The sequence below is a fragment of the Sceloporus undulatus genome, chromosome 3 (genome assembly GCF_019175285.1).
Source record: "Sceloporus undulatus isolate JIND9_A2432 ecotype Alabama chromosome 3, SceUnd_v1.1, whole genome shotgun sequence".
Taxonomy (NCBI): Eukaryota; Metazoa; Chordata; class Lepidosauria; order Squamata; family Phrynosomatidae; genus Sceloporus; species Sceloporus undulatus.
The window spans coordinates 217,918,610-217,936,197 of NC_056524.1; the positions used below are offsets into that span (position 1 = coordinate 217,918,610).

Here is a 17,588-nt window from a genome sequence, read left to right on the forward strand (position 1 = left end):
GAAAAGAGAAAGGATGCTTTGCATTTTTATCTTCTGATAGCAGCTTTTAAAAATACGATGTTAAACACTCTCTTGGTTCTCTACTCAGTTCCACGCAGAACAGGATCCAAATCAGTCAATGCCAGTCCTAGCGGGTGCGTATATATGTATGATGTTATTCTTTGGCCAGTACCTTTCCTTTTACTTCATGGAGTTTGTCTGCCAGGAGATATGATAAATTCCTCTGCCCCTTTTATCATAGTCATTCCTTTGTATTCCAATATCCTTCTAAACTGAATTGCTTGCTCAGCTTAGGGTTTAATAGAGCAAACAAAGAGATGGATAACAGAGGAGACGCCATAAAAGAGTGGATAAGAGAGGGTGGATAAGAGAGGAGACAGCAATGAGACAACAGCCCTAAGCAGTGAAGTAAGACAGAAGTCAGAGCAGCAAAATTGCTTCTCCAGGGCTCCTCTAATGTGCTGGGATGAATATAGACATAGGCACACATGTGCATGTTTAACTTTTAAAGAAAAGGTCAGTGTCATCTCTTTGGGAACTTGGCCTGAAAGCCAGCTCTCCTAAAGCCATTATTTATGCCAGTAAATGATAGATACTGTATTTTCCTATATGGAGAATGCTCCTCTAGGATATTGTGAGCCCAAGGGCCATAGCTTTCCAGAGGTTACATGTCAATAACGTCTGTGCCAAAGTCAAAAGTGAGAGAGGGCAAAGACACTTTTATGCATATATCTCATTCACACCCATCCTTCTGGACATAAACACATCACAACACAATTCCATCAGTCTGGGCTTATAGAACATTTACGTCCTGCTTTCTAGCCAGGCACTCTCTTCTTGCTTTCTTACTCATGAGAAGGACTATCTCTAATAGATAGGCTAATAACTGCTCGTTCACCCACCCCACTTTCTCTACCTTTCCTGCTGCTCTGCTCATTCCACTCTTGTCCCCCTACCCTTATCAGGTGATATGGCTGGGAAGGGTTCATCTTCATTTTTATTAATGGGAATACTGTGCCATATGGAAAAACCACTCAAGCAGGCTGCAGCAATAATTGCCTATCTAGGCAAATGAAGATGTGAGAACAGCTAGAGCTGGCTTTCAAGTGGGTGTTAAGGGACAGAATACTCTGTATCTCCAGCCCAGTACTGAATTACTGAAGTAGCACACTCTAGCTGAAATCCTACTGGTTTACTGCATATATGTTGCATAATTCCATGGGTCATGAAATGATGGCAAAGGAAAGCAGACAAAATCTGCCATTACCAAGAAGCCTATTTCTCCCATGTCTTACTTACTCCATTGCCTTTTTCTTCCTGTTGTCAACATCTATGCTTGCACCAACTGGATTCTGGTGTCTGGCCTTCTTTAGTCAGTTGAGTTGGTACCTGTACTGGCTGTGGAGAAAGTGGCTAATCTTCTTCCATAGCCAATATACTGTAGAAGCAGATTGGGTTGGAAAGACAAGGAAAGAATGCGCTACTTTATCATCTGATGGTTCACTAGTTTAATTGTGAGGCCCTCAAAGAAAGCATGGCGCGATCAGAGCAGGGTGAGGCCCACAGTGAATCCATCAGACTGAATTTAGGTGGATAAAAATGTGTTATCTTTTATTATTTTTCATGTAGACACTGCAGAGTACAGCACTTTCTTGGACTCACGCCCTGATACCATGGAAGTGGAGGCCACTCTCACTATTGCTGAGCTCTGCCTACTATATAAGTAAGAAAAGGATTTGCAGATGCAGGCAGCACAATCTGAAATGGAAACCTGGCATGAAAGCTAAGAGACTTCTCTAATCCAAATCTGGTTCAGCCTCAATCTACCTGGTATTTGTGCTGGGTTATGAAACTTTCAAATGGACTGAATGGGAGAGTTTCCCCAATTAAAATATCAGTTGGGGAGGGGTGAGCCAAGTTAGAAGGCTTAACTTTCCCTTTACCTGAATTAGGATCCTGTTCTGGGGGGGGGGGGGGGGGTTCAACACTATACTATCTGTTTGTTTGTTTTAAGCCATGTAGAACTGATGGCAGAAACCTGACAGGCATGTGTATGGGGATAGCTTCTTAAAAGTTGTAAGAAAGTAAAATAAAACAAATATTAATTACTGATGTTGAAAGGCATGATCAAAAACCATGTTGGGGTCATGATAAGTGTCTGGACCTGGGGCCCATTCACACCACACAACTATAGTGCTATTATTCAAGTATGATGGTTCCATCCTATGGAATCCTGGGAATGGCAATTTAGGGAGAGACATTTAGAATTCTCAGCTAGAGAGGTTTAGTGCCTCACCAAACTACTTGTCACAGATTTCCATGGGATGGAGTTGTGGCAGTTAACATGGATTCAAGATACTATAGCTGTGTAGTGTGAATATCTTCAAATAAGCAATCTAGGGACCATCGCAAGACTCTTCCATAACCCTACCAGCCCCCCTCAGAAGCTGAGGTGACCCCTCAGGGAAGGTCTTATACAGGTCACATGGACTGAGCTTCTTAAAAATATTGCCAAACATTAGAATATTTGAAACTGAATTTGAAATTATTACAGATGGAGAGCAGAGGAGGATGTGTGTGTGTGTGTGTTTGTTTTAAGGGAAACATGCAGCAGACTAGTTCCATTTGTAGATATGACCCATAATATATTGTCCCCCTCCTCCTTAAATAGTTTTGAGCAACTATGTCACTCATAAGTCATATTCACCACTGAGCCACTTTACATGAATCCCAGAAATCATGAATTAAAGCAATCAGATGACCTGAGAGAGAAGTCAATGAAGTTGAATAAGCTTCTGCTTTTAATGTTTCAGAGTACCATGCCACATCATTAATCTCTCCTCTGCTCAAGCCTTGCCCATCATCAAGGAGGCTCGCCATAAAGGAGCACCAATCACAGTAGAAACTACTCACCATTACCTCAGCTTGAGCTCAGAATGTATTCCTTCAGGTGGCACCTACTACAAATGCTGCCCTCCCATAAGGGAGAAAAGCAACCAGGTAATTAATCATGTAGCACGCAAGAAATGGGAAATATATGAAATAACAGCAAATAGCTGCATGGCTTCCTTTTTTTGTTCAGGTATTTGGCAGGCATGAGGAAAGTTAAAATTTTCATTTTCAGTTGTGTTCTTGTTTGATCTTCTACTTTGATCTGTCTTCCTGGTAGCCCTCAAAACAAAGTAGTTGACGTCACCAATCATGGATCCTCAAGTTATCTTGGTTTGTTTTATTTTATTTTTGTGCATTACATTTGATGAAACCTTTTGGAAATAAGCCATATGCCTCTCAGCTGCTACAAACTGGCTGTAAAGCTTTTTGAGTTTGTTTGCTTTGTCTTTCTCTGTTCCTCTGAAAGTCCTGGAAACTTGACCTTGGCATTTTATTTCTGATTTATTAGTATTTATTAGTCAGCTTTCTACTGACTCTAACTAAAGTTGTGTACACTCAAAACAGGAAAACAGTTGTCACGTTTATTATTTATAACCATTTAAGTCAATGGAAGTGCATTGTGAAGTGCAAATAAAATATTTAAAAATGCAAAAACATTTGGACATATAAATGGAACAATGTGCAGTTCAACAAAACAGTTATATCAAATGAGTAACAGCATGTGTTGCTGTGTGCTTTCAAGTTGTTTCCAACGTACAGCAACCCTAAGGCGACCCTGTCATGGGGTTTTCTTGGCAAGATTTTATCAGGGGTGTTGTCTTCCTCTAAGGCTGAGAGAGTGCAACCCAAGGTTACCCAGTAGGTTTGCATGGCTGAGTGGGGTTTTGAATCGTGATCTCCAGAGTCATAATCCAGTGCTCAAAGCACTACACTGGGCTACCTTTCAGCATCAGTATAGGAATTGGTAATTTTCTGAATGAATGTATATTGAATTTTGCAAACTGAAATGGCAAATAAAAGAACTTCTGTAAGTGTTGTATTTTCCTTGATCTAATAATAGGAAGCAAATCTTTAAAGAGCAGAAAAGGGCACCAGCAGCTTCCCTAAAAATACAGCTCTAGACTTATTATATAACAAATAGCATAAGAACTAACTTACAAAGTAATTTATCTTTCTCAGACTATATATTCAGATTCTTTTTGTCTTAGGGGCTCGACAGACGGGTGGCGAAACACCACCCCTCTTTACCCCGGATCATTGCCGTGACAACCACACAACCACATCATCCGTTCCTCTTGGGAGCAAAAAGATGCTGCTGAAAGCAGCTTCCTGGAAGGGTGCCATAATGGACTTGCACACCATGATGATGTCCCTTCTGACCAGCGTCGTTTGGGCACTCTGATGCCTGAGCATCATTTGTGGATAAGTGCTCACCATAATGGTACATGGGCGGTGAAAGTAGGGCTGGGTGTGTGTGAACGCCCAACCCTATCTAGCCTTACTTTCGGCCCCAGGCCGGCACAAAGTGCCAGTCTGTTTAGGGCCTTCATTGCTCATGTTTTCCCCAAAAAAATTAATGATTTTTTTTTGGGGGGGGGGATACCATTAAGGAAAGCAAGTGGTACAGATTGTAAGCATAGCCATGCATAAAGCATAAATTGAAAGCAAGCATTTATAAATGTAAATTTGGGACTGGGCAAGAGAGATGATATCCATACAGAACCAGGGAACTTCCTTAGCAGAACACAAAAAGAACCCTCAGCTTTGTCTTGTCTAGATTCAGTTCAGTTTATTAGTCATTGTAAACCCCAAAACAACACAAAAACACTGGTTCAGGGAATTCACTGCCACTCTTTTATTTAAAGCAAATAAAATATATAGTTGGATGATTCCAGGAGTCTGAGTGATGGCATTGCACCTCAAGTTGATGAACCTCTGCTCCAGCTGATAAACATAGATATTAAATAGCCTTTAGGGACAAGTTGGAAATTTGCTGTGTTCCTTGGATAATTTCTACATTATAAGGCAGAAATCACCCAATACTGTCCTCTGAAAGCATCCCCTCATATCCAAGTGGAATCACCACAGTGTGATGCTCCATGTTCTCTATTCGTTAAAATTCCCCTGAATAATTTGGTGAGCAAGAGATCCACAAACATCAGCATGGCCACATTCATCCTATCTCAACCATCAAAACAATTTCTTCTCCATACTTACACCATTTTGCCTTGTAAAGACAATGAGGAGCTATGGCTGCTGGAACTTCATGCTGAAACTCAGGAATATTAGTGAGAAGTAAGCCTAGTGAATTACTTCTGCTTGCAGGAACTTTTGTGACTTAGCCCACTCACCAACAGTTCAAAAGCTTCAAAGAGAACAGTAAAAAAGTGTCCTTGATGTAACCTCTTCTTCTCTTTCTCCTGTGGCTCCAGGAGCAGTTGTGGGCAGCTTTGAAAGCAGGACAAATAGACATGGTTGTCTCTGCCCATGTTCCTTGTTTCCGAGACTTTAAAGATGAGAACAATGGAGATTTCCTCAAGGCTCAAGCAGGGATTGCTTCATTACAATTTGGTAAGATGTTTATGTGCATCATCATCATCATCATCATCATCATCCATATGCTATTTTTTCTAGTTTACTGTACTTCAAGATGAAATATGGCTTTTGTCCAATTAAGGAAAATTTTGATTGCTTAATCATATTGGTTTCATACAATAATCAAGTGGTTGATTATATCTGCATATATTTAAGCTAGCGTGGTGCAGTGGTTTGAGTGCTGGACTACCAACTCTGGAGATGAGGGTTAAAATCCCTGTTCAGCCATGGAAACTACTTTGTGACCGTCGGCAAATCACACGCAAGGGCTAACCCCCTCTGAACAAATCTTGCCAAGCAAACCTCATGATAGGTTCACCTTAGGGTCACCATAAGTTGGAACCAACTTGAAGGCAACAACAAATGTAACAATTCTGGAAAAAAAAGTAGTACTGTTCCTTTGTTTGTAGTCACTTCATGCATGTGCCAAAGCAAATATAGGCGCATTACAGACCACCCAGAAGGGGCAGTCTCGCGCCGCTGCCGGTTGCAGCGTCCAGGAACCACAGCAGCCAAACGGCACGATCCCTGGACGCTGCAAAGAAGGAGCGTGAAAATCGCGCTCCTTCCTGCGCCCCAGAAGAGATGCTGCAAGTGCCAAAGCATGCACTCACAGTGTCATTTCTGGGGCGCAATGTGCGGACACAGCGCATCCGCTACGTCAAGATGACGGCGGCTGTGTGGAACGGCCGTCGCCATTTTGTACAGACTCAGTCCGTGCTAGGGCAGGGATGTAGCCAGGATTTTAGGAAGAGGGGGGTCCAGACTAAGTGCCACCATTATAATGGGGCTTGGGGGGGGTGGCGCAGCAGCACACACCGTTCATTTTTCTAATGGAAGGGGGGGTCCGGACCCCAAGATCCCCTCCCTTGGCTACGTCCCTGGCTAGGGTTAGGGGCATCTGGAAGAGACGCCCCTTTCTAACCCTAGCACGGACTGAGTCCATCCTAGGGTGCCCGTCTGTAACAGGCCATAGTTTTAGAAGAGACATGAGAGAATTGGGGAATGCTTCTTGTTGTCACCCTGTTTCCCAGTCTTGGGAGAAGGGCAGGATATAAATAAATATTCTAACAACAACAATAACATCTTGTTCAACTTCTTAAGTGGAAAAAAATATTGTTGTGGAGACAAACTTTTTTCATCCATTTTCCCCCTGCATGGTAGGGATCAGAAAGCTAGCGATTCATACTTTGCTCAACCTTACCATAAATTGTATGTGCAGACTCAGTTGGTAAACCAATTTCTCCATTCTTACAGACTTTCTCAAAACTTCAGATCTAGAATTCTGTGACATCAAGTAATTTTCTGTGAGAATATGCCAGGAAAGTACAGGCTTCTTGACAGTATCTTCCTTATCTAATTGTAACTGAAAACCACACAGGTCTCCCTCTCTTCTGGACCTCTGCAAAATACAGAAGGTTCTCCTTCTGTGACCTGGTGCAACTGTTGTGCAAAAATCCTGCCATTCTGAGCAGACTGGAAGATCACAAAGGCTCACTTAGCCCAGGAATGGATGCAGACCTGGTGATCTGGGATCCAGAAAAGGAATTTGAGGTAATGATAGCAAATGACATAGGCATGGTTTTGATTTTTTAAAAAAAATAATAATTGAGATTTATCTTTGGGGCCCAGCACAGATCAAGAGCATGATAAACACTGATTAAACAAAACAAATGGTTAGAAGAAACAAATGATTATTTGTTACAGAAAACAAGCAAGTTACAGTTTGCCAAATGGAATATTATACAGGCCAGATTCATTGTAGAGGGTACAAAGAATTGTTTGCTCTCAAAAGATTCTAGTACATAAATAGTAGCAGAACAGTTGTTTCAACCAACACATTTGAATTTCATGTATGCTTCCCAGCAAGAAAGTACCCTGACATGCTTGATTTTCAGTCTGAGGAATCAGTCATGATGTAGCTGATGATGTCAGTCTAACTTTTGAATTTTTGTGATCCATGATGAGATCATTGTTTCCTTTCCACTTGATGACATATGCCAGCAAAACCCTGGTATGTGTTGTTTTAGAGGGGGAGTTCATTCCCTCCCTCATGCAATGACCCTAATCCCCACAAAGGCCATCTATCTCATACTGCCCTCCCATAGCCATTTAGTGACTATATCCAGACATACAACAATAAAGGCATCTGCTTGAAGCTCTCAGTGGTCTTCCACTGATGACATTATTGTATACAGTTGGCCCTTCTTATACACGGATTCAAGCATACACGGTTTGAAAATGTTCAAAAACCGGTATAAATTTCAAATATCAAACCTTGATTTTCCATTTTTTATAAGGGACACCATTTTGCTATGTCATTATATTTAATGGGACTTGAGCATACACGGATTTTGTTATACACAGGGGATCTCGGAACCAAACCCCAGCGTATAACAAGGGTCCACTGTATTTAGATACAGGTAGGTAGTCAGACACTGCTCTGGTATCTTCTGTCCTCCACTGGCCACTAAATGGCTATGGACTTTATGACACAAGGGAAAATCAGAGAATTCAAAAGGCATTATCCAGGGAAAGTCACACAATTGTGGCTAAGATTATTACACACATCATGATTAGAGAGGGCTTTTCCTGGGAATAACCAGGGAATAGCCAACAACAAATCATTCACAGGATTTCCCCATGAATGATTTGTTGCTGGTTATTCCCTGGTTATTCCCGGGAATAACCCTCTCTAATCGCAATGTCATATGATAATCTTAGCCATGATTGCACAACTTTCCCTGGATAATGCCCTTTGAATCCCCTGATTTCCCCCGTGTGATAAGAGAAGAAGGTGAATTCTGTGGGAAGGAGACAAAGCATAGTTCTGCCTGGGTGGAATTTTACACTGTGTTTCCCCATTCTAAATTTTGGCCCATAGCTCATATTCAGCTCAAGTAGATTTAGCTGACAAATTCTGATTCTTTGTGATAACAGCATTGGGACAAGAATATCTTGTTCTTTCAATCTTTACAAAATTAACATGTATAACAGAGTGTGTGGGTTTTTTTTACTCCCTTCTCTCTCTCAGGTGAAGAAAGACATAATTCATCACAAATGTAAGGTATGGGAAAAGTTTATGCTCTCTACATTATTCCAGAGTTACTACACTCCCTCCTCAACCTCAGACGTTTTCTGTAGCTTACTGAACAAATCACTAAATTTCTTGGCTTCTGGTTAGAGCAGCCTTTACTACTAGGTAAATAATACATCCCAGGTATCCATTCTTGTTATAGTGAGCAATACAATGGCTGAGATTCTGTTCAGAATTAATGTAGCATAATGGCAGTGATCCAGATGACAGTTTGGTAGTCATTGTAGATAGCTGTTCTGTTGGGTGGAATGGGTCATGGGGTGCTGAGGTGAACACTCTGCCATTCCACTGTTACTGAATAAGGAACTGTATGTGTAAGAAGGTACTGCATATTCATAAGCATGTAACAAGTACAATCTATAACCTGGAATTTAAGGCAGCACAACTGGGAATTATTCCAGGGTGATGCCCCCAACAAGTTGCTGGCCAATAGTTTAATCATCTCACCCCCATTTCTCTCTATGCTTAAAAGGTGAAAATGAGCTAATAAAACCTGCAAGATGGGGCAAGCCTGCTTTTGGTTTTCTCTGTGGTCTCCCCAGTTTTGTCCTTTTTGGGCTATTCCATCTTGGAATGGGCCATGAACTGAAAATTAGACTGAGGAACTGATTTTGAGGCTTGTGTTCAGGAGCAGATATAGAAGCTGAGCTGGGACCCTCACAGATGTAGACTTCATTTATCTGATGTCAGATACTTCCCACACCTGTTCACCTGCACAATGGTGCAAGAAACACACCAATGGGAGGTCACAGAAAGAAGTACTCACCACCAGGCTAGCAGGTTGCCCTTTGAGGATACACATTTCTCAAGCAGGGTGAAACTTGGAAAGGCAAGTGAATGGAAGGTCTCATAAGTCCCCAATTTACTCACTTTGTTAAAGCATGTTATTCACGCTGGCTTTTTCTATGTTTCTGCAATCTCTGGCTGGCCTGCCTTGAGGGCACCTACAGATGGACCATGGATTTTATATTTTTGTTATCTTTAATTTCTCTGTTCTTTCCCCAACTTTAGCTGACCCCATACTTGGGTTTCAAGCTCTGTGGCAAGGTCTTTGCAACCCTGGTACGTGGCAGGCTTGTTTATCTGAATGGAAAATTTGCACCCAAGGCACAAGGAGAGCTGCTTGTGCCTGAGAGGAAGGTGCCCACAAAAATCCCCTCACCATACTATTAGGGGGAGATAGAGAACAACAAATGCATTAATCAGAATAAAGGGCCATGGACAAATCTATCAGGAAGAATAAGGCAGAACAGCAGAATGGCTGGAGAGAAGACTGGTGAGAAAGAATATTAAAAAGCAACTGCCAACACGTAGCTTGTAATCACACTGAGTAAGAGGAGGTTCTAATCCCATCGGCCAGCAACTATTGAATCATTAAAATGAAGACAACAGCACCAGATAACAATGGAACAGAAGGAGGACACATGAAAAAACTAACTAATGAAAAAATTCACCATGTTTTGCTTTCTAGCAAGATGATAATAAAGATGACAACCATCAGTGGGATCTGAATTATTTCTTTGTTGCTTCCGCGTCATCTCAAAGTATTTCTTTTGTGAATTACCTGTCAGCTTATCTGCTTTCTACAGTGCAACAAAGTGCTCAGAGTAAAAGAGACAGTAATAATCCAAACTATGTTCAAGTTTTTTGTGGTTTTTTTGGGCTATGTGGCCATGCTCTAGAAGAGTTTATTCCTGATGTTTCACCAGCATCTGTGACTGGCATCTTCTCCGAAAACCCACAAAAAACTATGGATGATGGCCATGAAAGCATTTGATTTCACATATGTTCACATTGTCAATATGCATTATTTCATGATTGTTGCAACTTTAGAAATTTGACATAAACAGATAGTTTTGATGATTCATGCTACATTGGTTTTCTAATCAGGATATGATCAAAATGGAATCATAGAATCATAGAGTTGGAAGAGACCACAAGGGCCATCCAGTCCAACCCCCTGCCATGCAGGAAATCAGATCAAAGCACATCACCTCTTATCATATCACCTCTTAACCTTTTCTCCAGACTAAACATACCCAGCTCCCTAAGGCGTTCCTCATAGGGCATGGTTTCTAGACCCTTCACCATTTTAGTCACCCTCCTTTGGACACGCTCCAGTTTCTCAATGTCCTTTTTGAATTGTGGCACCCAGAACTGGACACAATATTCCAGGTGGGGCCTGACCAGAGCAGAATACAGTGGCACTATTGCTTCCCTTGATCTAGACACTATACTTCTATTGATGCAGCCTAAAATCACATTGGCCTTGTTAGCTGCCGCATCGCACTGTTGACTCATGTTCAACTTGTGGTCTAATGTCTATCTTGAATTGTGTGCATCTGCAATACTTTCACATATATCATTTTGTATATGGTATATTTTAAGGCCTACCTCAGACACTGTAAACTGCATTTCAGACAAAGTACAGCTCATTGCCCTTCTTTCATAAATTTTGCTTGAATATTCATGAGGTTTAGCCCTGTTCCTGGTAGCCCAAAACCCCTGAATCATTTGCTTTCTCTTTTGATAACCCATGTAAATTGAGCAAGTGTAATGTAAAAGAAGTGAAGGCCAAGATTTCTTTTTGCTAATGTTGCACTACATGACACATTCTGCTACAGAATTTGGACATAACTGTTATGAGCTGGCAAGGATTCATAATGCCTAAGAATGCTAAAATGAGAGGAATTAATATCTGAAGTACAATTAGAATCTGCTCCAGTAAAAAGAAGATGCTCAGAACCAAGAGTGTGGACTGACATGCCAATAGCTTCCTGAAACTGATTGGGAGGGGAGGGGGGTGTTCCATGGAAAATTACTGGAAGGGCAAATTATCCAGTCACTTACTTGTACATAAGATGACTTACTCCCATTGGTTCCATTACAATCCTGATTTTTAAAAAGCAATGAATGAAAATACTATATGCAACAGCAAAATGAGAGAATAAAATGTTCCCTCAAAGCGCCTGAATGTATTGAAGTCAAACATGTTTTTAAAATATATTTTCCCTCTTTAAGGGAAATTGAATTTGATTCAGAAACACCCTGAACCAAAAAACATATCTCTGATTGCTCCTCAAGAAAGAAATCATATTGCTGGAAGGCACTGGGTATTAATAATCTTGGGCACTACTGAAAATCAATTTCTCCTTTGTTTTCCTTTTTTAAAATAGTCTTTATTCGTTTCATCTTTTAAAATCACAAACATACATGGAACAATAAAATCACAAACATAACAAACACATATGGCAATAGTGTTGAAATTAAGTTGAACATGATATATCTAGTTAAATTATGCTTTCTTTCTCATCCCCCCCCCAAAAAGAACTTCTTTAATTTATTATTATATGTAGATTCAAATATAATTAAATTGACTTCTTTTGTCCTATCTGTAGATGTAAATGATAAATTTCTCCTTTGTTTTCCATTATGGATCACAACCAATAGATGCCTATTACTGTGGGCTTCCTCCTCTTCAGTTAGGCACCACATGGCTAAGGACCAAATCAAGTATGAGAAGGGAAGGTTTCTGACTATGTGATACTTTTGTTAGCACTGTTATAGTAACATTAGTCAATGAGAGAAGATTTGCAATTCAGTCTCCAAAACTGGAAGTGAATCCAAAAACAAGGCTGAAAATGAAGGGTTTTGTTATTTAACTGGAGAGGCATTCCCATGGGGAAATTTACAGGTACAAAAGAAACCAAATATACATACCGACTCTCCACTGATCCTGCTATATAAAATTGTGCTCTTGTACTCCTTATCTTCCCCACAAACTTGGGGCTGGGAGCAGCTGATGGTTGAAATAAATGTAGGAACACAAAAAGCTGACTTATACAAACTTTCTATGCTGATTGGAAACAGTTATTTAATGTTTCAGGCAGAGGTTGCCTCTCTCTTTGAAATACAGTTAATCAAATTGGGATTCTAACAGCGGTGAATTAATGATAGCCGAAAAGTGGAAAGACCAGGGAGATTTACAAATACAAGATTGGTATAGAGAGATATGGCAAATAGCAATTAATGACAAGTTAACTAGTGGAATTAAGTTTAGAAGAGGAATAATCAAGAGAAATGATTTTGAAGCAATATGGAAAACATTTGTACAAAAGGTTTTAGTAAAAGAAGGAGGTGTCTTACCACCAGAGGAAGAGCTACAATTCTGGAGGTAGAGTAATAAGAAGATATTAGGCTCTGGTGATGGGGAGCACTTGGGGGAAGGGGGAAACGGGGGGAGGGGGGAATTATGAAAAGTATATGATGAAAAGAAATATGAATTTCATTTAGATAAAGTAGTAAAGAATGGAATATAAAGGGATATATTATATGTATGGGGGAGATTATATAAAAGTTTTTATATATTATTGTAAGGTGAATTAACCAATATTTTGTTTTATCAATTTATTATAATAACATTTATTAATTTCATTCTACCAATAAATATAAAAAAAATCAAATTGGGATTCTTCAGTGAGGTTACGCAAAGCTTTCTCAAGCTTTCTTTGCTTTAGGAACCAGAAAAATTAGCACCAGATTTGGCACCATATAGCTATATGCTCATACACATTGCATTCTTTTAATGCTACCCTGAAAAAAAATATGTAACATATTCAAGATAAGTAATTAAGAGTAAAACTGAACTTTACCCAGGTATGTACACTGTAATATTAGAATTCTGGATCTCACTTTGAAAGCTTTTACTTAATTGTACCAAAATTGGACCTAACACTAGGCAGAATAACAGAATTGCTCAGATAGCTGATAGTGGAGAAGAATAGCAATAGAGGGGGCTGGCAGATGCCCTGTGAGATTGGTGTATTGACTCTAAATTTTATGGCTGCTCCTCATTCAACTGTTCTGGTTCATATAATAACTCTTCCACTGTTGAGCCTCTTTTGGGAATACAGAGTGGACTTATCACCCACTAGCCAACACTAAGCCTCCCAGCTATTCTCCTGAGTTACCTGGTTATTCTCTATCTTGCAGGTAGGTAAACTGTGTAGGCTGTCTACCATGGTACCCCACCTATTTCAATAGTCAAAAGAAATAGACATCAGTAAGATTAATCTTTCTGCTACTCATGTAGACTTTCTGGTTTGGGAGAAGGGAATTATGCATTATCATTGGGATGTATACCATTGGCCTATGGTTCAATTCTACTGGCACTGAGAAGACACACAGAACTTCTCTTGGATCACATTCTGATAGATTACAGAGGAAAGCTGACACTGATTTAAAAATAGCCAGTATTCTTATTCTAAGTATTGTTTAAGGGTATGTTTCTCTGGATGAACAGCCAAGAAGGATAGGGATCAGGAGGACCAGTTGTCTTCCTTATGATCTCCCCTACTTTCCAATGTCACATTCTATGCAATTCAGTGTATAATATTTTTGCTCACTTTGTTATTGTGTGCCTTCAAGTTAGCATTGACTTTTGGCAACTTTAATGTAGGGTTTTCTTGGCAAGATTTCTTCAGAGGAGGTTTGCCATTGCCTTCCTCTACAGCAGAAAGAGTGTGACTTGCCAAAGGTCACCCAGTGAGTATCCATCACTGAAGAGGGATTTGAACTTTAATCTCTCATCATCCAAGAGTTAAGCCACTCACCATGCTGGCTCTATTCTTTTAGTCTACACTTACGTTGTAGTGGAAGCTATCTGATATTATGTTCACTAAATTCAAAATTTATTTCAAATAACCCTTTCTCCCACTTTCTTTTTTTTTCCGCTGGTCCTTTTTTCCCTTTTTGCAGTTCACATTTCAGCAGGCACACATGTACACACACCTTAGATCAAGACCAAAACAGAGAACAAAGGGTTGACGCCTCCTGTCCTTCACACATTAGGTTTCTCAGCCAGACTAGGTCCTCTCACACTGGAAATGTTCAGGGGAGAGGAAGAATATATTCAAAGGCAGTAGAATTATGCTGTTAAGGTCATGTATGTTTTGGCCCTAAAATGTAACTGTTGGAAAAGAACAGAGAGCATTTAAAAAACCTGTTGACACCTATATAAGAATGAAAACAGCACTGAAAGGAACATATACAGAAGAAACTTTTTCTTTGGAACAGAATTGGTTCTTTTCAGGTTCTCAAGCAGGGATGGACAATTGTAGCACTCCACATTATTTTGGTCTGCAGTTTTCGTCAGCTAAAGCCAACACAGCCAAAGACACAGGATTGTGGAAGATGGAGTGCAGAAACATCTGGAAGACCACAGTTGCCCATCCCTGCTCTGGAGTAACAATGAGCAGACAGCTGGGACCAGCTCTTGCATTAGAAAGAAACTATATCAGACAGTTGATTTAGGACAACATTGAAAGAGCAACAAATGGTTTATGCAGTTATTGTTTTGCTTTTATTGCCACAAATAAAGGGAGATAAGGTAGTTGATAGCTTTTTTCTGCCACAAACATCAAAGTAACGTGATCTATATTAGTGTTAAGAGAGTCAATTTGATGGTCCATCTCAAGCAGAAAAATGACTTGGGTTTGTCCTGCCAAGGCAGGGGAAAGCAAACAGGTATGCCTACTAGTTAATTCTTTTACTAAGGCAAAATTTAAAATTGCTGCTCCTGGCAAACTATTAACAGAGGATACTTTAACAGACCACTGCTGAACAGCTACAGTTTAAGGGCAAAATCCACATTTTATTTTAGGTTCAGCGCTTTATGATATAAGCAAACTCTAGCAGAACAGTCCAATAGCTCTGACCCTCTTTTGAAGCAACATTTGAGGGAAGCAACTTTTATAGAGGTAACAGAAACATGGGTATCATCTCGAAATTGTCCAAAGAACGTGGGCAAAATGACACCTGAACTTTGTATGTTTGACATGTAACTTTTCTGCTCTGACAGGTGCAGAATTCTCAGGCAAGGAAGGCCAAAATCTTTAGAAAGCAAAGCTTGCCAGGAGAAAATGGAGGAGTAACTAGGTTGGAACTTGTATGCTGCTACCACTGCTAAATCCTATGAACAGGAACCTGAGGGCGAGTAACAGAACAAAGTAGGCTTTGAGTCACTGGAAGATTTTTTCAGAAGAAGAGGGAGGCGCTCCAGCATTTATTGTATCTAAGATCTGTTTGCTTTTCCTGACCCCAACAATCCCTCTATTTAAGGTCAGCGATGAGCAGTGTTTTCCTAGTGCAACAGACAGCAGCTTGGACTCGTGTTTGGCTGCCTCTGCTTTCAGCCCAGTGTTGCCGTTCCATGTCTTCCCAAAAGCTTCTCGTGGGTCCCCCTGCACCTCTGCTACAGCCACTGTTTGTGCCAGAGAGGCTTTTACTGGGTCCCGGACCTTCCAATTCTCCTCCACGGATCTTGTCTGCAGGTGGTCGACAGCTAATAGGGCATATCCACAAAGAAATGATCCAGGTAAGGGTTACAATCCCAGCTCCTCATGAGACTTGTAACCAAAGTCCATATCATCCTTCATCTTGTTGTTACCCAATCTTGGGGCATCACTCTGACACACTGCTTAATTTTTTCTTTATCTGTTCATTAGCTTTTTTTGTTCTGTTAAAAAGGGGATTTTCTGACTAAAACTATTGACTGAGAAATACAGATTCTACTATTCTTTATCTACTTATTTATTGGTTAAATCAGAAGTAAGTCAAGGAATTCAAACTGGAATTTCTTCTCCTTGGGTGGGATTAGTTCTTGCTCTTGAACTGAAGGGACTATTTGGTCCTCTGAAATGGGGATGTGAATCTATCGCACCAAAATTATCTTGGTCTTGATCCATCTGTGCATCTTTGAAAAGCTAACTCTTTTAAACTTAGATTATTTGCTACTGTTTTGGAGATATTCTTTTCTGGTTTTCTTTCTTCTGTAAGCCAGAAATTCCTTTCTACTTTGTTGCCTGGACCAATTGTTTTGGTCAAAGCAGTGGTCTTTTCTCAGGTTTAATATGATCTAGAATCTGGGACCTCTGTGTTGACATTATGAAGCCACTTAGTTCCAGATGGAGAGCTCTTAGTGATTTCCTCCTTAACAACCATGATTTTGTCACCAAGAAAAAGAAGAAGAAAAGGAGAAAACAGTTGTGATCACAGGTTGAAGAAAAAGATAGCTGGATTAGGGGGTGTTCTCACTGGTTTATACTCCGTGTTACAAATCGAATCCAAGGTACATCGTTCCTATTAGAAACCGAATTAAGTCTAGAACAGTTCTAGAGCAACCCGCAATCGTTCCCACTAAAATGCGAATCGTAAAGCGGATTTTAATTTAATCCGTGTTAAAGGCGTAGAACCCATGTTAAAAAAATAGAAGGGTCGAACCTACATTTTTTCCTTGATTCAGGATAGGATTCGGAGTATGTAAATAGGAACGTTTCAGCCTTTGAATCGGGTCAACTGGATGGGAGGAGCGGAGCGCGATGGGCTGGCCTGGGGGTGTCACCTTCTTTGGTCTCTTTCTGCATCGCCAGCACCATTTTCTTCCATTCGCATAATAGCCTTTCCTCCAGTGGATTGCAACCTCCCCTCTGCTCCTCTTTCATAAACCGACATGTGAGGGGAGCCATTGAACACCATTTTTAACTATTCTTTCTTTTTCACCTCTGCCTGAGCACCAGATGGGCTTTGGAGGACAGCCCAGAGATCAATGGGGCAGCCAAAGTGAATTTGGGGAATTCATGGCTCCCAAGACAGCCCATTCTATTCTATTTCAGTCTGTTTAGCCAGTGTTCAAATCTCTCTATTCTATCCATCCATCTGTATGTATCCTGTCTGTCTCTCTGTCTGTCCAACCATGTATGTATCTATCTACCCATATACATCTATACATCTATCCATCCATCCATCCATCCATCCATCCATCCATCCATCTGCCCATTCAATATACTTGTCCAGTACATCTGTCTGCCTGTCCAACCAATATCTGTATATCTATCTATCCATACATCCATCTATCTGTCTGTCTGTCTGTCTATCTAACTATCTATCAATCTGTCTATCTAACTATCCCATCTACCTATCCAGACTATCTTTCCATCTATTTGTC

General features: G+C 40.4%; 2 protein-coding genes across 2 annotated transcripts in view; both read left to right on the forward strand.

Annotated features, from left to right (window-relative positions):
* Nucleotides 1–10,084, forward strand: part of LOC121925945 (allantoinase, mitochondrial-like) — a 30,931-nt gene extending 20,847 nt beyond the window's left edge. The window contains exons 7-13 of the mRNA XM_042458507.1: nt 89–134; nt 1,630–1,723; nt 2,814–3,000; nt 5,325–5,463; nt 6,869–7,041; nt 8,522–8,554; nt 9,596–10,084. Of these exons, the coding sequence (XP_042314441.1) occupies nt 89–134; nt 1,630–1,723; nt 2,814–3,000; nt 5,325–5,463; nt 6,869–7,041; nt 8,522–8,554; nt 9,596–9,757 (834 nt within the window). The 3' untranslated portion in view covers nt 9,758–10,084. The remainder of the gene's footprint in view (nt 1–88; nt 135–1,629; nt 1,724–2,813; nt 3,001–5,324; nt 5,464–6,868; nt 7,042–8,521; nt 8,555–9,595) is intronic.
* A 5,504-nt stretch (nt 10,085–15,588) lies between these two features.
* Nucleotides 15,589–17,588, forward strand: part of AGXT (alanine--glyoxylate and serine--pyruvate aminotransferase) — a 20,861-nt gene continuing 18,861 nt past the window's right edge. Inside the window, exon 1 of the mRNA XM_042456697.1 lies at nt 15,589–15,959. Within this exon, the coding sequence (XP_042312631.1) occupies nt 15,711–15,959 (249 nt within the window). The 5' untranslated portion in view covers nt 15,589–15,710. The remainder of the gene's footprint in view (nt 15,960–17,588) is intronic.